At 32.7% G+C, this 27,350-nt stretch overlaps 1 protein-coding gene across 2 annotated transcripts in view; it reads left to right on the top strand.

The window, feature by feature from the left end:
* Uso1 (USO1 vesicle transport factor) overlaps positions 1 to 27,350 on the top strand; it is a 67,311-nt gene that overhangs the window by 12,194 nt on the left and 27,767 nt on the right. For both annotated transcript variants that reach the window (XM_046458740.2, XM_046458746.2), the window contains exons 4-8: positions 7,905 to 7,981; positions 18,533 to 18,633; positions 19,299 to 19,401; positions 19,555 to 19,610; positions 22,823 to 22,943. In XM_046458740.2, the coding sequence (XP_046314696.1) occupies positions 7,905 to 7,981; positions 18,533 to 18,633; positions 19,299 to 19,401; positions 19,555 to 19,610; positions 22,823 to 22,943 (458 nt within the window). The remainder of the gene's footprint in view (positions 1 to 7,904; positions 7,982 to 18,532; positions 18,634 to 19,298; positions 19,402 to 19,554; positions 19,611 to 22,822; positions 22,944 to 27,350) is intronic.

Here is a 27,350-nt window from a genome sequence, read left to right on the forward strand (position 1 = left end):
CCTGAGTTTGATCCTCAGCACCACATAAAAATAAGTAAACAAAATAAAGATATTTAAAAAAAAGATTTGATCTCCAGTCAGAATGGCAGCTATTAAGAAAACAACAATATGTGTTGGCGAGGATGTGGGGAAAAGGCACACTCATACATTGCTGGTGGGACTGCAAATTGGTGCAGCCAATATGGAAAATAGTATGGAGAATCCTTGGAAAACTGAGAATGGAACCACCATTTGACCCAGCTATCCCACTCCTCAATCTATACCCAAAGGACTTAAAAACAGCATACTACAGGGACACAGCCACCTCAATGTTTATAGCAGCACAATTCACAATAGCTAAACTGTGGAACCAACTAGATGCCCTTCAGTAGGATTAAAAAAATGAGGTATATATACACAATGGAATATTATTCAGCATTAAAAGAGAATAAAATCATGGCATTTATAGGTAAGAGTTGGAGAAGATAATGCTAAGTGAAGTTAGCCAATCCCAAAAAACCAAATGCCAAAATGTTTTCTCTGATTTAAGGATGCTGATTCATAATGTGGTTGGGGGGTGGGGGCATGGGAGGATAAGATGAACTTTAGATAGGGCAAAGGGAAGGGAGGGGACGGGGGTAGGAAAGACGATGGAATGAGAGGGACATCATTATCCTAAGTAATGTATGAAGACACAATGGAGTGACTCTACTTTGTGTACAACTAGAGGTATGAAAAATTGTGCTCTATATATGTAATATGAAGTGTAATGCATTCTGCAGTCATATATAGCAATTACAATTAAAAAAAAAGATTCACCACAGAAGTTTGTTGTCTTCTGCAGGAAAAAAAAATTGGTGGCTCAATAAATATTTATTTCCTCAATTTCTATGGATCAGGAATTGAGAGGCTTAGCACTCAAGGTATCTTAGGAGGTTACAGTAAATATAACAGCCAGGACTATAGTCATCTGAAAGCTTAATTTGGACTGGTGATCTCATTGCAAGAGGTTCACTCATACTGCTTTTGGCAAGAGGCCTCAGTGAGTTGGGCATGGTGGCACATGCCTATAATTCCAGAGGCTGGGGAGGCTGAGGCAGGAGGATGAAAAGTTTAAGGCCAGCCTCAGCAACGTAACAAGGCCCTAAGCAACTTAGTGAAACCCTGTCTTAAAATAAAAAATAAAAATATCCGGGATATAGCTCAGTGGTAAAGAATCCTGGTTCCATCTCCAATACAAAAATAAATAAACAAACAAATAAATAAATAAATAGAGGGGCCTCAGTGCCTTACTGTGTTGTTCCCTCAATAGGGCTGCTTGAGCATTCTCATGTTATGGCATCTGGCTTCAGAACAAATCATCCTAGAGAGAACAAAGAGAAAGCCAGTATGCCTCAGAAGAGAGCCAGTTAATCTTAGAAGTCACCATCAATCTCTCCACATTTTGGTTGTCAGAACTAAGTTAATAAGTACAGCCTGCGTGTAAGGGGAGGAGAATTAAGTTCCACCTTTTGAAGAGTAGTTGTATTAAGAGTTTTAAACATAACTTAAACTACCACCACCTCCAAACTGTATATTTGCCTCTGATTTCTTTGTCATCTAACTATGTAATGCATTTTACCAGCTCAATGTAATGTGATATTCAAATTTTTGAGGCAAATAATGTAAAGGTCGGTGTATTGCTTTAACAGTCCAACTATAGACTGTTTTTTGGTTATAATTCAGTAATGCCCAACTTCTTATTCATACCAGTTAGGATTTTTCTTCTTCCTGTACAGCATAACCCAAATTAACTACTTTTTCAAGGCCAAGTTAGTCTCATACATTTGAATAAACTCACTGGATTTGTCAGAACTGTATTATTAACATAATAGTGGTTAATTATGTTAGGTGGAATAATCCACACCCTCACCCACAAAGATGTCTACATCCTAAGCACCAACATCTCTGAATGTTACCTTAGATGGCAAAAGGGACTTTGTAGATGTAATTAAGAACTTTGACGTGGAGATATTAGCCTGGATTATCCAGGGGCACTCGTTGGATCACAAAGGCCTTCACAGGCAAAATAGGAAGGCAACTATTGCTGGCTTTGAAAATGGAGGAAGGGAGCCATCAGCCAAGAAATGTTTGTGACTTCTGGAAGAGCTGGAAAAAGAAGCAGATTACTATAATGATTATACATACTTACAATCTTTGTTTATCTCATGTGTGTTAAATCATATGTGCATTTTTCACTGAGTCTTACAAATTTCGTAATGAAACAATTGCCATCTCAATATGGGAAATAAAATGCTACCTCTCACAGTGATCTTTATTGTCATTTTAATTGCATAGCAGAAAATAAGTAGATATTCTTGATAAAGGTTAAATAATAGATTTTAAAAATTATTACATATTTACCGTGTTCCAGGTTCTGTACTTTTTTGTGCCAAATTCTTCTTTTCATTGCCTCTGAAACTTGCCTAGTTTCCTGTTTTTAAAGTGTTCTGTGAAGATTGTTTTAAAAACTTCATTGAGTGTAAAAAAATCTATATTCTGCAGCCATCTTTCCACATGTCCTCATCTTAATTACTATTGCATGTTACTTCTCCTTTCCTACATAAACACTCAGAATTCTTCTACTGAATGCTCTTTATCTTTAGTATATCACAAAAAGTTGTGTTCCCTCTCTTGGTACGACCTGACACCCATCTGGCCATGGGTCTGATTCTCCTATCACTATCTGAAAAAGAGACTGCTCGTTCTCCTGACTCCTACACTCAAGGCCCACTGATATTCCCAAACCAGGACACTTCAGTGGTTTTGTTTTCTTTAATTAAGATATAATGTATATGTCAAAAATTTACCCCTTTTTCATTGTACATTTTAGTGCTTTTAGTCACAAAGTTATACAACAAACATCACTGTCTAATTTCCGAACATTTACATCAGAAAGAAATCCTGTATCTATTAGTTCTCATTCTCTATTCCTTACTCCCCCCAGTACCTAGTAACCACTAATCTACTTTTTTATTTGTACCCAAGATTTGAACCCAGGAGTGCTTAACTACTGAGCCACATCCCCAGTCCTTTTTTATTTTGAGATAGGGCCTTGCTAAGTTGCTGAGGCTGACTTCAAACTTGTTATCCTCCTGCCTCAGTCTCCTGTGTTACTGGGATTACAGGCTTATGCCACCACACCCAGTTCTATTTTTCTGTCTATAAATTTGATTATTTGGGACATTTCATTAAAAAGATGGAATCATATGTTATATGCTCTTTGTGTGTGGCTTCTTTCACTCACATATTTTAAGGTTCATCCATGTTGTAGCATGTATCAGCACTCTATTTCTTTTTATAGCTGAATAATATTCAAAGTGTATTGGTACATACTATATTTTGTTTATCTATTCATCAGTTGCAATTATTTCCATTTGGGGCTATTATGAATAATACTGCTATGAACATTCGTGTGTTCATTTTTGTATGGATACACACTTTCAATTCTATTGGATATATATATAGGCATACAGTTTTGGGTCATTTGATAACTCTGTAGTTAACTTTTTTTTTTTTTTTTTTTTTTTAGTACTGGGGATTGAATTTAGGGACACTGTACCACTGGGCTATATTCCCAGCCTTTTTTATTATTATTATCATCATTATTTTTTATTTCAAAACAGGGTCTCACTAAATTTCTGTGGCTGGTCTCAAATGCCTTGGTCTCCTTAGTCTCTGGGATTATAGGCATGAGCCATGTGCCTTGCTGTGGTTAACTATTTGAGGAATTGCCATACTGTTCCACAGAGGATGTACCATTTTACATTTACACCAGCAATATATGAAAGTCCAATTTTTCCATGTCCTTGTTATTATCTTTTTTTTAATGGGCATACAGTGCTATTAATTTCATTTTCTGAATTTGGTTTGATTTACCTTTTCCTAATGACTAATGATATTGAACATCTCTTCATGTGCATATTGATGGTATGTGTGTCTTTTTAAAGAATTGTCTATTCAGATTCCTTGCCCATTTTTAAAATAAGCTTATTCATCTTTTAATGTTGAGTTACAGAAGTTTTCATGTATTCTGGATACAAGGCCCTTTTTAAATATGTAAGTTCTTTCATTTTGTGGATTGTCTTTTCACTTTTTTGGTGGTATCCTTTGAAGCACAGAAGTTTTTAATTTCCATGAAATGCAATTTATCTGTTTTATCTTTTGTTATGTGTGATTTTGGTGTCATATTTAACAAAAAACATTGCCTAATTCAAGATTTTGCAGATTTATGCCTGTATTTTCTTCAAAGAGTTTTATAACTTCAGCTCCTGCATTTAGGTCTTCATCCATTTTGAGTTAATTTTTATAAAAGGTGTGAGAAAGGAGCCCCACTTCATTCTTTTGCATGTTCATATCTAATCGACCCAGTACCATCTGTTAAAGAGATGATTCTTTCTTTATTGAATGATCTTGGCCTCCTTGCAGAAAATCAGCTCAAATAAATACTGCTATTTATTTCTGGATTTTCAGTTCTATTCTGGTGATCTATATGTGTATCATCCTGTACCATGCTGTCTTGATTACTGTAATTTTGTATTAAATTTTGAAATCTGCAAATATGAGTTCTTTTTTAAAAAATATCTTTATTTTGTTAATTCATTTTTATGTGGTGCTGAGGATCCAACCCAGTGCCTCACATGTGCAAGACCAGTGTGCTCTGCCACTGAGCCACAACCCCAGCTCCAAATATGAGTTCTTAAACTTTGTTGTTCTGTTTTTTTTTTTTATTATTGCTTTCTTCAACATTATTTCTTAGTATAGCAAAATAATAAATGTCACTGATAATAGATGGAAGGTGAAAATTGTTTGTTGTTGTTATTGTGTGGTGTTTTTTTTTTTTTTTTTGAGCACAGGGGAACTTAACCATTGAATCACATCCCTAGCCCACCTCCCCACCCCCCGCTTTTTTTTTTTTTTTTTTTTGATACCAGAGATTGAACTCAAGGGCACTTGACCACTGAGCCACATCCTCAGCCCTATTTTGTATTTTATGTAGAGACAGGATCTCACTGAGTTGCTTAGCATCTCGCTTTTGCTGAGGCTGGTTTTAAATTTGAGATCATCCTGCCTCAGCCTCCCAAGTCACCTACCCCTTTTTTTATTCTTTATTTTGAGATAGGATCTTACTGTCTTTCTTCAAGCCTCATTTAGTTGCTAAAGCTGACTTTGAACTTGACAATTCCCCTGTCTCAGCCTCTAGAGCTGCTGGGAAAAAATGCTATTTTAATGAGCATTTGTAGAAGAATGAAAATGGCTGAAACAGATATTTAAATACTTCCTGCCCCAACCCCAGTTCCTCACCCTAAAAACAAAATCACACTACCTTTACAAGGTTCATTAACTAAACTTACATCCATTGAGGGAGACATTGAACATTTTCTAAGAATTCTCAATGCCTTGGAAATATATTCCTAAATTGTTTTTAAAGCTTAATATAAAAATCCCAATTTCATTAAAGTTATTTTGATAGTACATATGTTTAGAAAAAAGACTTAAGTGAAGAAGATCTAAATTTTGGTATATGTCAGGCTTTCCACAATAAACTTATTGCCGTTATTTGCCAATTTTTCATTTTCTAAATGCTTGCAAAATGAGCTTGCACAAAAAGAACTTTAACAGAGAAGAAACATGTAAGCTCTTCAAAAAGTTATTACTAAAATGTATTATTCACATGCCTGTGTGTAGTGTATTAAAGGCTTAGTAACTCTAAGACCCTGGCTAATCACAGCAAATTGAGGGAATGGGCAAGATTTTCTCCAGCTTCAACAGCCCATTATAAACCAAGGGCTAGTGCTGAAAGAGAGAGGCCTCAAAGCCCCATTACCAGTTCATCAGCACTCTTTATACAGGGAGAGTGTGAAACTTCAAATACAAAGTCAGTTACTTCTGAAATAAGCATCCATAACACAGCAGGCTTCAGGCATATAGGATATATAAGGGAGCTAAAATTACAACCCAAAGTAAAGCTGGGAAGAATTCCAGGTGCTGGCTCAATCTCCAAATGAGTTTTATAAATACAATTACAAATTATTCAGTTTACATTAATGGACCCTGAAATGCAGTTTTCTTTAGATCTGTTCATGATGCCCACTTGGAGACTCTCACCTCTGACCCTGGGCCACAGAGTCCTTCCAAGATCTCCATCTTTGTTTTTTTTGGCTATTCTGAATACAATACCTTTCCATATGACCTTTTATTATCAGTTTGTCAATTTCTGCAAAAATGGTAGCTAGTGTTTCGATGGGTTGCGTTGAATTTATATATCAATTTGCGGTTTATTACTGTATTAACAATATTGCCTTTTTCTATCTATGAACACAGGGTATTGTTTTATTTATTTAGTTCTTGGACACTTTTTTCAACACTATTTTGCATTTTTCAGTGCATGAGTCTTATGATTTTTAGTAAAGTTTATTTCAAAATATTTTATTATTTGTACCAATCTTCTTGATGTTATTTACACACAATTTTCTTAAATTCATTTTCTGATTATTTAGTGGATTTTTGTATATTCCTTGTGTCTTGTGACTTTGCTGAATTTATTAGTTCTAACAATTTTTTAGTGGATTCCTTAGGATTTTCTATGTATAAAATATGTCATCTATGAATAGGTGTAGTTTTACTTTTCCTTTCCAATCTATGTACCTTTTCATTTTCTTGTGTAGTATTCTAACTTGAACTTCCGTTTCATTGTTGGATAGAGATGGTAAGAGATAGAGGTGGTAAGCTGGAACATTGCTATCATATTCCTGATCTTAGAGGGAACGCATTCATCCTTTCATCATTACATATAGTTGTGAGGTTTTTGTTTTGTTTTGTTTTTGGTGGTGAGGGGACCTGTATTTCACTCTTGCTACTACTATAAATGCTGTCATCATCCTACATGATTTCAAAATTTGACTGTCAGCACAACAAAATGTTATACATCCTCATTTTATAAATTGTATAGTCACCCTAAAGGTTTTTTTTTCTTCTTCTTAAGAGAATAAAGTGTGGTGAAGGTAGTCCAACTACATATAATACTATATGTCTATGTGATAAACGGAGGGGTATGTAGCTATCCACACATACATAAAATTAACCAAGTTGTGCTAATTTTGTTGCTTTTGAAGTTAGATTTATTTTACATCTTTATTTTTTATTCATTTATCTCTTTATATTTTTGGTACTAGGGATTTGAGCCCCAGAGATACTCTGCCACTGGGCTATATTCTCAACTCTTTTTTATTTTTTATTTTGAGACAGACTATTGATAAGTTGCCCAGGCTAGTCTTGAATTTGCAATCTTCCTTCCTTAGCCTCCCAAATATAGTCATACACTCAATTTCTGGCTACAAATTGATAATTTTTTTAGAAATATATAGAGACAGGGGTGTGTGTGTGTGTGTGTGTGTGTGTGTGTGTGTGACTAAATGGGATTGTTCTATTAGTTAATTTTTGGGTTAATTTTTTTTTCACTTGGCATTGTATCTGGGTGTTTTAATTACTTTGCCATTAAATATTCTTTGAAAATATAGTTCTTCCATTGCTACCTTAAAGTGTATGTATTTGCCATAGTATTTTTTAAAATATTTTTTTAAGTTGTAGATGGACACAATATCTTTATTTATTTTCATGTAGTGCTGAGGTTAGAACCCAGTGCCTCACGCATGCGAGGCAAGTGATCTCCCACTGAGCTACAGCCCCAGTCCCGCCATGGTAATTTTTTGTTATTGAACATTTGTTTGCACACTCTTTGTAGTTTGCACAGTGATATTTTTAATATTAGAGCATATTTTTACAAGTGGAATTAATGTTTCCTTTAGTCTTGCTGAAAACTGTCTAAAAATGATTATAACAGTTTACACTCTAACTAGCAGTGTATAATAATTTCTTTTTTTCAGTTCGGATTCTGAAATAATAGGTTATGCTTTGGACACATTATATAATATAATATCTAATGATGAAGAAGAAGAAGTAGGTAAGTTCCCACTTATTTTATTGTGTTTTTATGCAAAAGTTAACTGGGTTGTACCAATTTTGCAGATTTTAAATTGGTGTTTATTTTACAAGTTTATTTATTTATTTTTCTTCTTATTATTATTTAATCACAAAATAAGTAAGCTCAGCCCTTGCAAATGTCTTTAGGATGATTGTTTTGTGTGTGATTTGGGAAATTATGAGGAAATGGAATAAAATCTTTTCTTGAGTGATATTTCTCTACTCTTTGTATTTGGTTTTAGGTAGTGTGCAGATTAGCCAATTTTGAGTTAAAAACCACTATTGACTGGAAATTAACTATTTTATATATGTGTTATTATGATAAGCATTACAAAATGAGAGGATTTTTTCATAATAAATTCTTAAACTTTTTACTTATGTTAGTTTATAAAGCATGATTTATTAAGTTTATAAAGCTTTTTTCCATTTACATTGTCTGGTTGGTGTGAAATGATATATATGTGTGTGTATATATATATATATATATATATTTTTTTTTTTTTTTTTTTTTGGTAGCTGTAGATAAACAGCATGCCTTTATTTCATTTGTTTCATTTTTATGTGGTGCTAAGGATTGAACGCAGTGCCTCACACATGCTAGGCAAGTGCTCTGCCACTGAGCTATAGCCCCAATCCATGAATCTGTTTGAATCCACACATTTGTTTGGTACATTCTCCTTTTCCTTTTTTGTTTCAAATATTTGCATACTTAAGGTAGTCTGTTGTTAATTTTATTGTCACTTTGTGAAACACTTGACTGAAAGTCTATATATTTTGTCTATATGTTTTGTTCTATATGTTGTTTTGTTCTGAAGTATTATTTATATTTTATTCTATATATTCTATATTGTTATTCTATATAATCTATATGCTCTTTATTTTATTCTATAAAATAAAATTCTATAAAGTAAATAACACTTTAGGCAATAAAATTTTAGACAATTTATTTAAAAATATTTGAATATATATATATATACACACACACACACACACGTATGTATACATGTTTACCTATCTATATTCAGTAAGAACTGGAAGATTACCAGTTCAGAGACCACTTATGTATTGATATTATCCCTTTGGTTAGAATTATAAAATGATATTTATATTCAGTATCAATATTGATGTTAAAATTCTGAGTAGACATAGCATAAAGAAATGTAGATATATGTTGATCTTGTTCATATTTTATTGAAATAAAAGTAGAGCAGAAATGTATGTAGATATAAAATTCATAGAATACTAGTAATAGGAACATGTAAAATGAAGTTGTGTTGAATACTCTCAATTCCAAGAAGAGAAAATGAAATGCAATACAAGTGTTCAAACATGCTAAAGGAAGGCTTTCCTTTTTATTTTTTCTTAGTTATTTCATATTAGAAATGTAGCTTTTCTTCTTAGTGTGCAGGGAATAACTTCTCTCTTTAAAAAAAAAAAAGTGCATAGTAACAATATTTTGTAGTTAGGTAGTTTCCCTTGTCACAATCTTAGAATATAATCATGTTTAGTACCTGCTTTTTCTGTTTTCCTTTTTGTATTTGGGCTTTTTTTTTTTTTTTTTTTTAAGTATCTAAAAATCCTTTGGCTAAAACAGGAAAAACAATTCTTTATATAAACAGTAGTAGAATAAATTTTTGTAGGATTTTTCTTCTGAAAATTTACTCATTCTGAATCGATTTTTAGAAACTAAATATTGAGAAATGTATCCTTTAGTTATTGATACTTTATTTACTGTTTCATTGAAAGGTAATTCTTAGCTGACGTAATAAATCTATTTTAGAGTTCTTTTCCTTGAGGGTTACCTTAATTTAGTGATAAATCTGTTTCATGATCCTAAAGATATAGCAAATGCTGTATCTTTTAGGGTGTCTCAGCTGTTTGACTAAAATGAGTATTAGTCTCTTAATTTTCTTTTTTAACCTATTTTACATGTATACAACTACATTTTTATAAAGCTGTTTTATTACCTACTTGTCTTTTATTTTTTTTTGTCTACTTTTCCAGATGATTTTGCAGGTAATAGATTGCATTTACATATGCATAATGCTTTTAGGCATAATTTTTAATAATAAAATTTTTAATAATAAAAAAGGACACTGTCAAGTTATGTTTTTTCTAGCTGGTAAAAAGTGAGATTTGATTCACTGTGTCAGAATTCCTTAATTGAAGAGGAATATTTGATAATATTTGATAAACTGTTATTCTTATCACTACTAAATGTGTTTACTCTCTTAGAACACACACACACACACACACACACACACACAAATGTTCTAGTGCTTTTAAAAATAAAATCAAAGCATTTTCTCTTGTAGGATAATTTATCTAAATTATTTTGTTTGTACTTCCAAAAAAATTTTAGACAGTTTATTTAAAAATAATATTTGAATATGTATATACATATGTATCTATGTATACACATTTGCCTATCTATATTTAATAAGAACTGGAAGATGTTCCAGTTTAGAGACTATTTATATATTGATATTATCCCTTTAAAATAATACATGCACAATAATATTCTAGTTACTGACATTTTTTACATTAATTCGTAGAATTCAATTGTACTTTAGTGGAATGTCAAGTTCTATTTACTTTTCCTCATAATTAAAGTAACCAAGTTTTATTTTACTAATTTTTCTGAGATACTTAACTTCTTAAAATGAAGAATGAAATATTCTTGTATGAAATAGATTTAAAATGATACATAACAAAGTTGCCTATACCTAACAGAGAAACAACAAAGAAACTAACTTACTGTACGTGGCATTGCCTTTTGCAACATTTGAATCCCTTGTTAGAAATCAGAAAACTCCAGAGCAATGTACCTTGATTCTTTTCAAGCCATTTCCTTTTTGGAGAGTACAGACTAATAGTTGTTGTTTCTATTATTGTTTTTCATATTTATAAAGAGCTTTAAAATTTGCAGAATCCTTTCATGTTCACTATCTCACTATCCTCATAGCAGTCTGTGAGGTGTTATTTTTCTCTTTTCTAAAAATGAGAAAATGAAAGCCTAGAGACTACGTAATTTATACAGTATCATCCAATTAAGAGAAGAATGGTATTTTCTTACTGTCATTTTTTAAGTATTCCATAGATTTCTAATTGAATAAGTAGTGGCCAATTTTATTTTTTATTTTTCTGTCTGGATTCTTTATTAAATTGCATAATTTACATAACGGGTTTATAGAAGGTTCAGACAACCATTTAAAAACATAGGTATACTTGTTTAACTGATAGACCACAGTGCAAAAGAAGATTACTTCATATTCCTGCTCTCTGAATAGGACTACTTTTATAGAGAATCTATAATTTTGTTCTCTTAATATGGGTTGTGAACTCGGTATAAAGTGGAGGTCTGAATGAAAGTCCAGTTATATTTTAAAATATTGTTTACATTTCAGGAAAAAAGTACAACTATAAATAAATGTATCTATAGGTGTTGAATTAAAAGTGTTCAGAGGGATATAAGGACTTAAAAAATGTAGTCTTTGATTTTGCTTATCTCTATCAAGTTTATTTTCATTGTAGTAACAAAGGACATTTCATTTTTAGTTTTTCACTTGTCTTACAGTAGAAGGTCATTTACTTTTACAGGTTATAATAAGTAGGTATAATATATAAACTATACCATGTAAAAAATAAACAGCTCTAGGATTTGCAATATAGTATACTAGATGAGAGAGTGTTTACTTAACTCCTACCTGTGTGTGTGTTTGTGTGTGTGTATATATATATATATATATATATATATATATATATATATATATAATAAAAACACAATTTCCAGTGGTTGTAATTTTGGTTTATAAGTTTTATATATAATTATTATAGTAGCTTAGTAGTTTTAGCTTGATTTACCACTACACCAAAAGCTTTGTGTATTAACTTAATTGCTTAGCTAATTTGGGGGACTCTGTTAAAGTTGAAAGTGCTGTCATATGAAAATGCCTTAAATGAAATAGAGTGTATTTCACTAACACTTTTTTAATGCTTGACAGTTTTAAACTATAAAGCACCATTGATCCTTGGAATAGGACCACATCTTAGTACTTAAATTCAAAATTTAGATCTTAATTATATAACTGATAAGATATAATATTTTATATGATACATCCACAGAGTAAATCAAAGGTATTCTGCTCCTTGCAAGGTTGTTAGCTTGTGCTCAGTGCAAACATTGAATTAAACTTTTTTGGCTGTTAGACCTGCATTCCTCAAAGCGTAGCCAAAGATTTCAGAGTGCTCTAAATTAAAAGGGATTCCTAATTACAAACATAATATGCAGTAATTCCTTCTGAAGCACCACAGCATTTACCCAAGAGTAGTAAGCACTGAGAAGCCTACAGTGAAGAAGGCTGTTCAACTTTGTTTAATCCAAAGATACTTGCCTACAGGTGCTTGGTTTCATCATGCCTATTAATGTGCGTTTCCTGCATTTTGAAAAATACTAGAGAGACAATTCTAAGGCAGAGAGAATGTAGTATTTGTCATTTGGTAGCTTTTGTTTAGTCTTACTTTATTTCATTTTGTTTTGTTTTTTTGAAATGGGATCTCACTGTGTTGCCCAGGCTAGCCTCAAATTCCTGGGCTTAAGAGATCCTCTTGCCTCAGCTTCACTAGTAGCTGGGACTACAGATATCACCACTATGATGTGCAAATTGTTACTTGTCTTTTATAATCATCTATGAATAGGAACTCTGAAATCTATAGATTTCTTATGTATTTGGAGAACTTTTTATTTATCTCATGTATTCTCCATGAACCACTTTTCATTAAATTTTATTTTCCAATATATAGAATTTTATTAGAATTTGACTAGAGATTCTTGGTGTTCTTGGTGTGATCTACCCCATAACCATGGTTCATAGGGCTCTGGGTTGGCTTTCAAAAGAGAGACCAATTATCCTTCCAAATCTTGAGAGAGTTTATTGGCTACATGCTGTTTACCACACTGAGAAGCAGAGCTCCTATTCATAGCTGATTAAAAGAGGGAAATTTTCAAAAGATTTTATCAGCTCCTATATGCTCATATATTTTTCAGTTTCTTCCCAGATTACCTTTCCATCACTGTCAACTTGCAAATAAATGAGAAGGGTATGCAGTTCTTGCTATTTAATTGGTGTTTTTCCCAGCTCCAATTTTAAATTCACTTTTGAATTTTGAAAATCACAATTTACCAAACAAGATTTTACTTCTAGGGTATGCTAATAATTAAAACACAGAAGTTTATCAGCTCCCAAAGGAACAATAGGAAATCCTTTATGCAGATCCATAGCTAGAATGTTCCTTGAATCTACTCTAGTAATGTTTGAGTGTTAGGCTTCCTTATGATTAATTTTAGGCCTATGTAGAATCAGGCCCCTGCCACCTTAATATCCTCACCAAATCAGTGGTCATGCAGGATCCTAATGATTGCATTGAAAAATTTTTGAATCTTTTTTTTTTTTTATCAGAACATTATAGTTATACATAGTACTTGGGTTTATTAATTTGTGTATTTAAAGATGCAAGATAACTTTTTTTAATTGCTTTTTTTTAGTAGTAAATGGACACAATACTTTTATTTATTTGTTTATTTTTATATGGTACTGGGGATCAAATCCAGTGTCTCACACATGCTAGGCAAGCTCTCTGCCACTGAGCCACAACCCTAGCCCTTGGGTTTATTTTGACAAAGTCATACATCTGTGGAATTTCATTTCAGTCTCCATTCTCATTCTCTCTCTCCCTCTGCTTATTCACCTTCCTCTACTGATCTTCTTTCACTTATTTTTGATTGGTGCTTTTTACATAGACTTATAGGTAAAATTTCCTGTGGTATATTTATATATACACATGAATGATTTTGTTAAATTCATTTCACATTTCTTCCCCTATCTTATCTTTACTCCCTCCCTTTTGATTTCCTTATACTCCGGAACTTCCTTCTGTCTTTATGATAACCAATCCTGATGTGATAGCTTTTTAAGTATAGTCACTATAGTCACTTCTCTACCTGTTTTTCCTGAAATGGAAATAGTTACTGCTTCCCTAAACAATACTTCTAAAGCTGCCACTAACCTAAGAAATGAAACTTAAAGGACAAAAAATTAATAGTGTGCCAATGTTAAATAATATGCAGTGAATTTGTGTTTATTTAGAATCCAAATCATCATAAACTCAAATAACTACTCTTTTTATTTGGATTGCATACAATTCTTATCATAAAAGTATAAATATAAAATAAAATATTAGGACTCATTTATAAAACGCAATTTTCTGGAAATATTATTAATGAACTTTTTAACATCTTTCACATCTTGATGATAATACTCATTTAATCAACATATTTTTCTTGAGACATTTTTTTTTACATTTACTTCTCAGTCTCCACAGTCCCCTAAGTTTTCTTCTTATCTCACTAATTTTTCTTTTTCTTTTTTTTTTAGTTGTAGATGAATACAATTCCTTCCTTCCTTCCTTCCTCCCTCCCTTCCTCCCTTCCTCCCTCCCTTCCTCCCTTTCTCCCTCCCTTCCTCCCTCCCTCCCATTTTTATGTGGTGTTGAGGATCTAACCCAGGGTCTCACACCTGCAAGGCAAGTGCTCTACCACTGAGCTACAGCCCCAGCCCCGCACTATTTACTTTTTTATTCTCCTTTGCGTTTTTCCTCGTCTCCCCAACCTGTTAATATTGGAATGCCTCAGGACACATTTTCTTTTTCTTATCTCTCCCTTGGTGATCTCATCTGTGCTGGTGATTTCAGATATCATTTATGTTTGCCATTCTCAAATGTGTATTGCCAATCCAGACCTCTCCACAGAAATAATATACATTATATATTCATATACTTGCACATTTAAATTCTCACTTGATAGCTCTACTTGGTTTTCTTCCTACGTATACAGCTTTATTGAAGTATAATTAATATATAGTAAGTGCACATGTATAAATGTACAGTTTGATTAATTTTGGTATATGTATAAATTTGTGAAGCCACCAGCATCACTATCAAGATACTGAACTTATTAAAAATTTTGTGCTTCCTTCTCGCCCCTGTTTAGTCACAAATGTGCTTCATGTCACTGTAGATTATATTATATTTTTGTAGAATTTTATATAAATGAAATCATACAGTGTGTTCTTGGTGGGGGGGTGTAGCTTCTTTCACTCAGTATTTTTTCTTTTTAACACATATCAGTAGGTCATTCCTTTTTATTTTTTGTGTGGCTATATAATCTTTTTTTTTTTTTTTTTGGTAGCAATGATTGAACCCAGGGGCACTTAACCACTGAGTCACATTCCCAGCTCTTTTTATTTTTTTTGTTTTGAGATAGGCTTTCACTCAGTTGCTTAGGTCCTCAATAAGTTACTGAGGCTGACTTTGAACTTGTAATCCTCTTTCCTCAGCCTCCTGAGTTGCTGGGCTCATGGGCAGGTACCATCACATCCAGTCAAAGCATTTCCCAAACAAGTAATATTTTACATTTCCAACAGTAATGTGTGGGTTCAAATTCCTCCATATACTCTCCAACACTTGGTGTAATCAGGTTTTTTGTTTGTTTTTATTTTTTTTTAGTTGTTCTAGTAGCCTATTATAATTTAATATGTATTCTCCTAATGAATAATGTTGTTAAACAACTTCTCCTGTGATTTCTTTTTTCTTTTTTTCCCATCCATACCTTCTTTATTCTTCAGTGAAGTGTTATATTTAAATCGTTTTCCTGTTTTTTTACTGGGTTGTCTTATACTGGAGTTGTAGTAGTTCTTTACATATTCTACATGCAAATCCTTTGTGATATATATTTCACATTTTTTCAGTCTATGACACTTTCTAACATTGTGTTTTGAAGAGCAAAATGTTTAAATTTTAAATAGGTTCATCTTACGAGTTTTTTTTCCTTTTATGATTTAGGCTTTTTGTGTCCTATTTACAAAATCTTTGCCAAATCTCAGCTAACTAAGATTTTCCCCTATGTTGTCCTTTGAAAATTTGTAGTTTTAACTCTTACAATTAAATCATGGTCCATTTCTAGTTTTCCTCTTAAGTCTTAAGTCTGTAATTCAAAATAAATGAGTCTATTTCTGAACTTTCTCTTCTATTGATTTGTGTTATCTATTTTTTTTTTGCCTACACAGCACTATTTTAATTACTGTAGCTGTATAATAAATCCTGAAATTATGTAATGTAAACTTTGTTCTGTGGAATTGTTTTGACAAATTTTTTACATTTGCAAACCAATTGTAGAATCTGTGAATTTCAATGAAAAGGCCAATTGAAATTTTAGTTGAGATTCTGTTGACTCTCTATACCAATTGGGGGAAAACTGATATTTTAACAATATTGTGCCTTGTGAGATAAGAACACAATATAGTTAGCTCTTCTTTAACTTCTTCAGTAGCATTTTAGAGTTTTTATGCAATATCAGTATAAGCTGTAAGCATTTATGCCAAATTTATTCTTTTTGGTGCTGGCTGGTCCAGTTTTTAAATTTCAATTTCTAGTTGTTCATTGCTGTTGTATAGAAATATAATTGATTTTGCATAGTGACCTTTTATTCCTTTACTCTGCTAAGCTTACTTATTAATTCTAATTTCTTTTTTTTTTTTTTTGTACATTTTATAAGATTCTCTGCATAGACAAGCATGTCATCTACATATAAGACAGTTTCACTTCTTTTTCTATTCTGTATGCCTTTTATTTCTTTTTCCTGCCTTATGACACTGGCTAGGATTTTCAGGACAGTCTTGACTAGAATTTCGAAGAAAGCACATTGTTGCCTATTTTCCTTTGCTTAAGGGGAAAACATACCATCTTTCACCATTAAGTGTGGTGTTAGATATGTTTTTTGTAGAAGCCCTTTGTCACCCAAATCTTGTGACTTTAAATATCATTTATCCATTGGTTGCCATTCTAATGTGTGTGTCCAATGCAGATCTCTCCACTGACATTTATTTTTACATTTATCCAACTACTTACTTGATATATCCATTTGGATTTTTGTGAGCTATCTCAAACTTAGCATGTTGAAAACTAACTTTGGGATTCTTTCTGTGCTCCTAACCTGCTTCTCTCACAGTGTTTTTCAGCTCAGAAGATGGCAACTACATTTTTTAGGCCAAAACCTTTGGAATCACCTTTCCTCCCTCTTCTCCCATCTATCCTTCTATGCAGTATGTCAGCAAATCCTGTTCCCTCTATTTTTATAACGATTATGACTCCTAATAAACTACTTTCACCTCTTCCCAAGCTTCTTGCCTCCTGATCTGTTACCCTGTTCCCTTGCCTCCCTAACAGTCAATGCTCAGAAAAACTAAAGTATTTTCTGCTTAAGAGCAGTTTTAAGGCTTAGAAACAGTGAATTATTTTATTGATACAAGGGATGATTAAGAGAAACATTTTTAGAGTTTCTGAAGAATTAACCTACTATATATGGTACTTAATCAAACTTGAAAAAACTTTTTTCTCCTTTTTGGTCTCTTTTTACTCTATAAATAATTAGATGGGATTATCACTATCACTGTTGATTGTTTTGTTTTTTCTGTCATCTGCTGGTATTTTTTTCCGTTTCTATACTATTTTAATTTTAAAATGTCACATCCCCCCAAAATTCTGAGGAATAGTAAAATAGTAAACAGGTTTGATTTTTACTGCCAGCTCTACTGGCTTATAGTCACTGCCTGGAGCAATATGTGTAAAAGGATTCCGATGTTTAATAGAGACTCTGATCAATCAGCTGTGTCTGATATGAGTGGCGGAATGAGGAGTAGTATATTTACCATCTCTAAATGGACTTTATAATGTAGGTAGATCTTAAGTGACTATTTGTTTTCGATAGTTGTTGCTTCCACTTTTAGTGATCCTTCGCTTTTTTTTTTTATTAAAGAACATTTAAATAATAAAGACTTAAACTTTTAAACAGTAAGGACAGATAGAAAATCTTTTAAAGAATAAATGAGAAATGAAATGTTAAATTCTGACTTTATTGCCAAATTAGTTTTATATGTGGAAAAGGAACTAAAGAATCTGCAGATGATTGGTTTAATTTTATAATCAAATTATTCAAAATAGTAACAGTCATCAAGGACTATATATCAATAATATTTTGAGGGTTTTTTGAGATATAATTTATACATAATAAAAATTAGTTTTTGAAGTTTATCTTGTGAGTTTGGACAAAAGAATTCAGTAGTGCAACCACTACCACATTCAAGATAGAATATTTTTATCACCCCCAAAACAGTTCCCTTTCCCTAATAGAAGTTTAACTTACTATCTTGAGAAAATGTAAATATTTAAATATCTTCAGATAATCATATTTAAACATTTAAAGAATAAAATGTATTTAAATAATTTAAATGGCATTGAAAGTTATTTTGAGAATAAAGCTTTTCATTGTAATTGTGATATTGCTACCAGCCATACTGTTTCAGTATGGAATTGTTAAATACCAGGAATAATATTGTTTCTGCTTAACTCTTTAATGAAAGGATACTTCAAATTAACACAGTGTCATGTTGAAGTACTTTATTTTTTAATATTACAGAAGAAAATTCCACAAGACAAAGTGAGGATTTGGGAAGCCAGTTTACAGAAATTTTCATTAAGCAGCAAGAAAATGTCACTCTCCTGTTATCTTTATTGGAGGTAAATAGGGAACTTTGATATTTTTGTCATCTTTCTTTTAAAATATTTATTTTTTAGTTTTAGTGGGACACAATATCTTTATTTTATTTTTATGTGGTGTTGAGGATTGAACCCAGTGCACTGCACATGCCAGGCGAGTGTGCTACCACTTGAGCCACATCCCCAGCCCTATTTTTGTCATCTTAATAAGCTTTTTTTTATTTTGTGTTGGGTATTATTGAGGAAGCAACATGTGTATACCTTTAAAAATTTATTGTGTCATACTTCTGCATGCATGCATGCAAGAAGTCCATATGCATGTTTCAAGAAATATATAAGCTATTAAAATACTGTTTGCATCCTATTTATTTTTACCAAATACTGTTTTATTTCATCACTAACATTTTAGTTAGTTTATTCAATTTAGATTAACTTTTTTTATTGCTTTTTATTTCTCACTTTTATTTATTTATTTATTTATTTGTACTGGGGATTGAATGCAGAGCCCTGCACATGCAAGACAAGCGTTCTACCACTGAGCTTCATCATCCACTATTTCTTTATAAGAGTTTTCTACAGTTTCATTTTTAACTTTAGTTTCTGGTACCACTAGTAGTCAGAAAGAAAATGTTTTTCTTGAAAATGTGAATTATAGATGTTAAATATTTTAAATGTTTATATTATAGGAATTTGATTTCCATGTCCGTTGGCCTGGTGTGAAGCTTCTGACTTCTCTTTTAAAACAACTAGGGCCCCAGGTGCAGCAGATTATTTTAGTCAGTCCAATGGGTAAGTGATTTATCATCCCAATATAATTTTGTTTAAAATGTGAGGATCATTTCCTAGAGAAGGTGAATGAAATGGTGTTCTAACAAATTGTAAATTGAATCACTATTCATAGTTTTAGTCTGCCAATATCGTTCTCATGGTTCTCTATTCTAGGTGTTTCCAGACTGATGGACTTATTGGCAGATTCCAGGGAAGTTATTCGTAATGATGTAAGTTATTTGAAAAAAATCCAAGAATATACAGGATTTTTTTCTCTCTTGCAAATAAAATCTTTTTTTTTACCCTTATGGTTTATAAGAATTTGGAAGATTGGGGTAGTGATCAATCTTTTAGACCTTTATGTACAAGACCACATTATTTGTGTTTCCTTACTATCCAATATTTTGGAATAGAAAAACCATTTTGCTATTCAAATTTATTCCCTCTGCAAGTTTGGGATTTCTTCCACTCTCTTCTGAAAGGTTGTATTTCACACAGAACTCTACCCCCAGAATTTCTTTTTTCTCCTAAAAAATACAGGAAATTGGGGCTGGGGATGTGGCTCAAGTGGTAGCGCGCTCGCCTGGCATGCGTGCAGCCCGGGTTCGATCCTCAGCACCACATACAAACAAAGATGTTGTGTCCACCGAAAAATAAATAAATAAATATTAAAAAAAAATACAGGAAATATTTCTAGATGTTAACTGTGTAAGCTTAGCAAAGCATTTCATTTGCTGTTCTCAACTTCCCTTAATTTTAAAGGATTTTCCCTGGTAATATCTGTTTAACTGTATAGCATGAATTGCTCTGGTTTATTTTAATGTTTACATGTAAGTCTGAATATTTGATTATTATTTATGTACTCACTTACATTTGCTATGCTGGGGATCAAACCCAGTTCTTCACATTAGGCAAGTGCCCTACCACTAAGCTAAACCTTTAGCCCTAAATTTGACTATGTTTTATTGATGCTGTATTGCTTGAACTTTTTTCTATGTTGTTACCTACAGTTTGATGAAAACTCTGAAATAAGCTGGGCATAGTGGTACACACCTATAATCTCAGCTGCTCAGGAGGCTGAGGTGGGAGAATCACAAGTTTGGGTACCACCTAGGCATTTTATTGAGCCTTGTCTCAAATAAAATAAAAAGGGCTAAGAGTGTAGCTCAGTGGTAGAGGTATTGCCTAGCATGCAGGTGGTTCTGGGTTTGCTCCCCAGCACCATGCACATACACAAACACAAAACTATAATACTTCAGATAGCAATTGAAAAAAGCTTTTTAAATTCAGTCTCCATATTTGCAGTCAGAAGCCCAAGAGCCTTAAAAACTAAGGGACTTATTATTTGTTAGCCATATCTCATTCATTTTTATATTTGTTTTTCCTGACCCTGTTCTTCCTAAATTCTAGTGACTATCATTTGGATTGCTCTTAACTTCATAATGTCTGGTTAGAGACAAAGTAGAAACAAAACTCTTGACTTCTAGCTCATATATTCAATTTTTTTAAACTTACTTAGAATTTTGTATATGTATGTTGGTGCAATATTATAATTGTAATTATTTATAAAAAAGATTTTTTTATTCTTTAATATTTGAGAGTTATTTGTCAAGAATTCTCTTATTTAAATGAGCACACATCCATTAGGAATTTGAGGTGCCTTTCCTTGAATATCATGTATTTTCCTTTGCAGACATAAAATTGCCTTTTTGTGGTGTGGGGGACTGAATTCAGGGGCTCACACATGATGTACAAGCCCTCTATTGGTGGCCTACATTCCTAGCCCTGATATATACCTATGTATCTTTATCTGTATCTATATATTTGTTGAGAGAGCTGCATTATCTATTATTTTCCTTTAACTCTCCATCTATTTTTCTAACGTTTGTCCTCAATTTTTATTTGAGATAGATAAAATGATTTTCTCTACATATTGTTTTTTATTAATTTTATGATTAGGGATTAAGTTTTATTTTATTTATTTATTTATTTATTTATTAAAGAGAGAGAGAATTTCAACATTTTATTTTTTAGTTATCGGCAGACACTACATCCCTGTCTGTATGTGGTGCTGAGGATCGAACCCGGGCCACACGCATACCAGGCGAGCGCGATACCGCTTGAGCCACATCCCCAGCCCCAAGTTTTATTTTTGTTACAATGTCTGGATTCTTGGTTTTTATGTGTTTTACAGCTTTATTTTCTTTAGTCTCAATAAAACTTATTCAAGGGAAAAAGAAACCAACATGTTTTGAAAATTTAAAATATAGTAGGTTCTCTAGAAACTATTTTACCTCCTCAGTCTTTATTTTAAAATCCTGTAATAGTCTATTGTCCTGTTTTATACGGAAACTCTGAATTTATTTAATTTGCTTTAATTTGCACAATCAGTTTCTAAACCCACTTTATCAATCTCAGAACCTCAATGGTTTTTTTCTACTGTATTTCTTCTTCTCTTTGTCAGCAGTTAAACTCAAGTTGTCAGCATTAAACTCAAGAATTTGATGTGTAAAAATAACCACTTTTTCCTTTCTCTCTCATCTTTGTGTTGAAACTTGACAGTTAGTAAAATGATGGAATAAGCCCAATAAGGCCATGGGCATTTTTCTCCAACTGACAGCCAACAGCTTATATGCTTCTGTGGGACTTTTGAAGTATCTTCGCTATTCTTTTGAAGTAGCTTCTGAAATTTTTTTCATTAAATATTTGCTATCCCCTTGACTATCATGGATACTTACGGGCTCATAAGTACTTCTTATTTGATTCTGAAATAAGCACAAGTGGGTAATAAGTAGGGAAGTCGAGTTTTTGTAGAATAATAAAGTAGTGGCAAACTATATAAACTAATAACAGAAGCTAAGAAAAATTAAAAGGCAAAGGCAAAGACTATCATGAACTGTCTTGTGCTGGACATGACATTCATGATACATGAGTTTTATCATTCTTTTTTCTGTTGACTTAGAATCAAGTTTTAGGAATTTCGAGGCCAGATATTTAAAAGAATTTGTGCACTTTCTCTACTAGAATGTGGTGGTCTTTCTAGCATGTATATAAGCTTGTATAGCAGCATTCTTGAGAAGATAATTATGTCCAACTCACTTAAGCCACAATGAAAACTATAGTGATTGATAAATACGGGGGGGTTGTGCACTCACACACAGGCGCGTGTATATGTATGTGTGTGTATGTGTGTGTGTATATTTAGTTCATATATATATATGAACTAATTTAGTTCATATATATATATGAACTAAATTAGGGATTGTTAGACCTGGTAAGTCCCTTTGAGATTTGTAACCTTAGAAAAATTACAATACTTCTTTGCCTTTATTTTCCCTATATGTAAAGTGAAGGAGTAGAACTTGTGAAATTCCTGCCATTGATTTTAAAATGTCTAGTAAATATTGTAGTTCACTGAACATTATCCTTTTTTCTCCATAAGGGTGTCTTACTACTACAGGCATTAACAAGAAGCAATGGAGCAATTCAGAAAATTGTTGCTTTTGAAAATGCTTTCGAGAGGCTACTGGACATTATTACAGAGGAGGGGAACAGTGATGGAGGTATAGTATGAAGAGATTATTTGAAGAGATTCCTTTAGTACTCACTAAATTCTTAATTTCTAGGGAATACAGTTTGAGAAATGGGAGCTCATTCTTGATCCTCTTTTATTCTGACATATTGAATGAATATAGATTTCTTTTTCTTTATCCTGTTAGGCTTCTATGATCTATCTTGGTATCTTTCATGATTTCTGGGGAGTTTTAGCTACATCTCTTCAGATAATGCTGGACCACATTTTCCCTGTCTTTCTGAAAGTATAGGTGAAGGTGCAGGTCCTTTTACAGATTTGTTGACAGGAGGTTGTGTTCAAGGCAGACTCTTGATGAGAGCAATGGAGAACATGGTTGAGATTTAATTGAGAAGGTTAGAAATCATTTTTTGAAGGATAGGAGAGCTAGTTGACTACAGTAATTAGGAAGACTCACAGTAGTGGATACAGCCCCATCAAGGTTGTTCACCAGGATTTTAGGGTGGTGTACATGCTTGATTATATGACTCTTCTTCCCAGCAGTATTCAGCTGCCTAGATGCAGATGTAGAAAAAAGTCAAGGGGTTAGTTCTTTTCCAGGAAGGTTTTATGAAGACAGTGAAACAGAATTTAGCATATTACCTATGAAGTGGAAGAAATGAGGATCTATATAATCTAAGCTGGATAAGGAAGAAAGTAAAGACAGAATGGGGTTTCCAAAAAGAAAGGAAGATGTCTGGTTGATAAGTTGAAAGTTTTAGGGGAGCCCTAAAATAGATAAACTGAGAATACTCGAACCAGAAAGATAGGAGGTTTTAGTAAGAGAGTAAGAAATGTCATTGAAGGTGAAGCCACAAAACAAGAGGCAACATTAGTTGGTTATTTTTTACTATAAAGCTATCAAGAATGACAGTACAACTAAGAAAAAGAAAACTTTGACAGTTACTAATAGGGCATTATGTAAAAATGTGGATGTGTAACCGATGTGATTCTGCAATCTGTATTTGGGGTAAAATTGGGAGTTCATAACCAACTTGAATCTAATGTATGAAATATGATATGTCAAGAGCTTTATAATGTTTTGAACAACCAATAAAAAAAAAAAAAGAAAAGAAAACTTTGAGCAACATGCCAGTGGTATTTTCAATGAACAAAGAGTAGTGACCAGAAATTTATTAATAACTACAGTGAGGGGTGGTAAGCCAACAATAATAGCAAAAAAGGAAAGATGGTATAGTCAGGTATTCTGAACCTTAAATGAACAGGATTTTTTTTTGTAAGAGGGTAGAGGAACTATGATCTCTAAAAAGTATACTGGATTGGGAGGATCAGAGATTTGGCATCCCAACTCTTAGCTGCATACAATTGAGCATGAACTGCCTTTTACTTAAGAATATTACAGGATAAAGCAGATTTGTAAAAGAAAATTACTACAAGAAGTAATTGAGGGTACAGCTGTATTTGATATTATTGAGACCATAAAAGTTTTTGAAAGAAAATTAAATGTGGTAAAGGGAATGCAATGTTAAAAAATGGTAGAGTATAGATGACCCAACAAATATGTTTTTGGAAATTATTGAAGAAAATGGTATTTTAAGGCAAAGTAGAATTAGCTAGTTGTCATGGTTACCAAGACAAGTTCCAGAGGCTCTTGTAACTGACAGTGGCCATCAAGGCTCTAGTATTTACTACATATACACCTGAAGAAAGGACTGCCCTTTGTAGTGAGGGTTTTGACATACTTTTTTCCTCCAGAGCCATTTAGATTGTCCTAAATGCAGACTTTATTTAATGGAGATGTGTGGTCCTGTATAAGAGGTAGATAGAGTGATTCCTCCTTATAAGGTGAGGATCCAGTAATATGAAATAAGGTAGCCACTACTCTGGACAGATCAGGAGTGGTTAAATTGGAGATTCTTAAGAAGTACTTAAAATATATACCTTAAACACTTTATGTTAAATGTAATAAGATAAAAAAAATATATAAAATATATATAAATATATGTTATATATAAAAAATATATATTTATGTATTAATCTTAGGACTAGGACTTTTTTCTGAATATGAGTCTGCTAATTAGTTTTCATCGTTTACATCACACCTATATTTTATCATGTAGGATTTGTATTTGGTTTTTTTTAAAAGTGGAATACAGAATTTTTCCATTTTTACAGTTTTTTTCCTTGTCTTTCAGAATCATTATCTATACTTAACCAAGGAGATGTTTTTAATGACTTCCTTTCATTGAGCTTTGCCAAATACTTAAATTTAATTTTCATAAAAATACCTGTTTTCACATTTATATTTTGGCAGTTTACATAATATTTAATTAATAACCAGTGTAAATATCATTGTAAATTCATGAACAAAAACAATTAACTCTTAGGTAAAATGCCAAAAGCATGATCCTTGAATGAAAAAAATTGACTAATGGGATTTTATTAAAATTGAAAACTTGTGCTCTGCAAAAGACACTGTTGACAGAATAGAAAGAAAGGCCATGAACTGGGATGCATATCCAAAATATACCAAGAATTTAAAAAACTTAACAATAAGAAAACAAGACAGTGTAAAAATGGGTAAAAGATTTGAATGACTTCACACAAAAGAAGATAGCAAGTAAGCATGTGAATAGATGCTCAACATCATACGCATGAGGGAACTACAAATTAAAACCATAAGATCACTACACACCTGTGAAAATCCAAGACACTGACAACATCAAATGCTGGTGAGGATGTGGACAAATAGAAACTCATTGCTAGTTGGAATGCGAAATGGTACAACCACTTTGAAAGATTATCAGTTTCTTAAAAAGCTAAACATAGCCAGGAGCAGTGGCACATACCTATAGTCCCACCTACTTGAGAGAATGAGACAGGAGGATGGCAAATTCCAGACCAGCCTGGGCAACTTAGTGAGACACTGTCACAAAATAAAATATTAAAAGACTGAAGTAGGAGAATTGAACATTCAAGGCCAGCCTCAATGATTTAGCAAGCCCAACTCAAAATAAATAAATAAGAAAGTCTAGGAATGTAACTCTGTGGTAAAGTAACCCTGGATTTAATCCCCATTACAAATATATAAATACACATGTATTTTACACTATATAATATATAAATGTTTATTATTTATATATGTGCAAATATACTTGCATAATTAACATTTTGGTGTTCTGTAGTTATGTACCACACTAATACAAAATGTTAATAATAGGAGAAATTAGGGACTGGGGTTGTGGCTCAAGTGGTAGCGCGCTCACCTGGCATGCATGTGGCCTGGGTTCAATCCTCAGCACCACATACAAACAAAGATGTTGTGTCCGCCGAAAACTAAAAAATAAATATTAAAATTCTCTCTCTCTCTCTTTAAAAAATAATAATAAAAATAGAAATTAGAAAGCGGAGAGCATATGGAAACTTTATTATCACTCAGTTTTTCTGTAAAACATTTTAAAAGTATGTTTTAAGAAGTAATTGATGTTGTAAACTAGTAGGAGCAAAAGTGTGGGTATAAATAGAGGAACCTACCAGTTGTGAGCATCTGGCATCAGTCAGTATGCTTTACGGAGAAAATGGGAATCATTGGTTAATCTGGCATTTGGTAAAGTTGGGATCAGTTGGAAAGTTTTCACTGTGATGATAGGTTAAACTGTAGTGTAGATGAAACTGTCCTGAGAGAGAGAGTAGTATGTTGTAAAGCAGAGAAGTGGGAAAAGGATCAAACAATGAAGGATGGAAACCATGAAAAACAGAAAGTCGGGGGCTGGGGATGTGGCTCAATCGGTAGCGCGCTCGCCTGGCATGCGTGCGGCCCGGGTTCGATCCTTAGCACCACATACAAAACAAAGATGTTGTGTCCGCTGAAAACTAAAAAATAAATATTAAAAAATTCTCTCTCTCTCTCTAAAAAAAAAAAAAAAAAAAAACAGAAAGTCTGAGGAATAACCAGAAAGCTATTGGGAAATCAGGTGAAAGTAGTGTTTTAGAAACCAAGAGAAAAGGAGGTTTTAAAGAAGAGACACAGAGACAATAATGTTAAATGCTTCTTAGAGATTAAATAAGGTATGATTGATTCATTTAATAAATATTTAATACCTGATGTCTTGTCTCTACCAACAATAAAGAAGTAAGTAGGGCATTCACAAATTTCTGTTTGTGAATTATAATCTAGTGGAGAAGACAGACATGTAATAATGAGAACAAGCTACTGTAAGAGGATGTAACTGGTGATGCTAACCTGATCCTTGAGTCTTGGTGTTTAACCCTAGATTTGAATAAGAAGTATGAGTTAATGTGGTAAGTGGATGGTTGGACATAGAAATGAAAACATTATTATGAGATTTGAGAAAGAGCACATGGATTGTGGCCTGTGGCCATCAAGAGAGAGGGTGTGTGCCTTCCCATACTGAGGAGATTCTAAGCATGGAGATTT

The sequence above is a fragment of the Marmota monax genome, unplaced genomic scaffold, assembly GCF_021218885.2.
Source record: "Marmota monax isolate L192 unplaced genomic scaffold, Marmota_monax_Labrador192_F-V1.1 WCK01_AAM20220418_F8-fsc00112, whole genome shotgun sequence".
In the NCBI taxonomy this organism is placed as follows: domain Eukaryota; kingdom Metazoa; phylum Chordata; class Mammalia; order Rodentia; family Sciuridae; genus Marmota; species Marmota monax.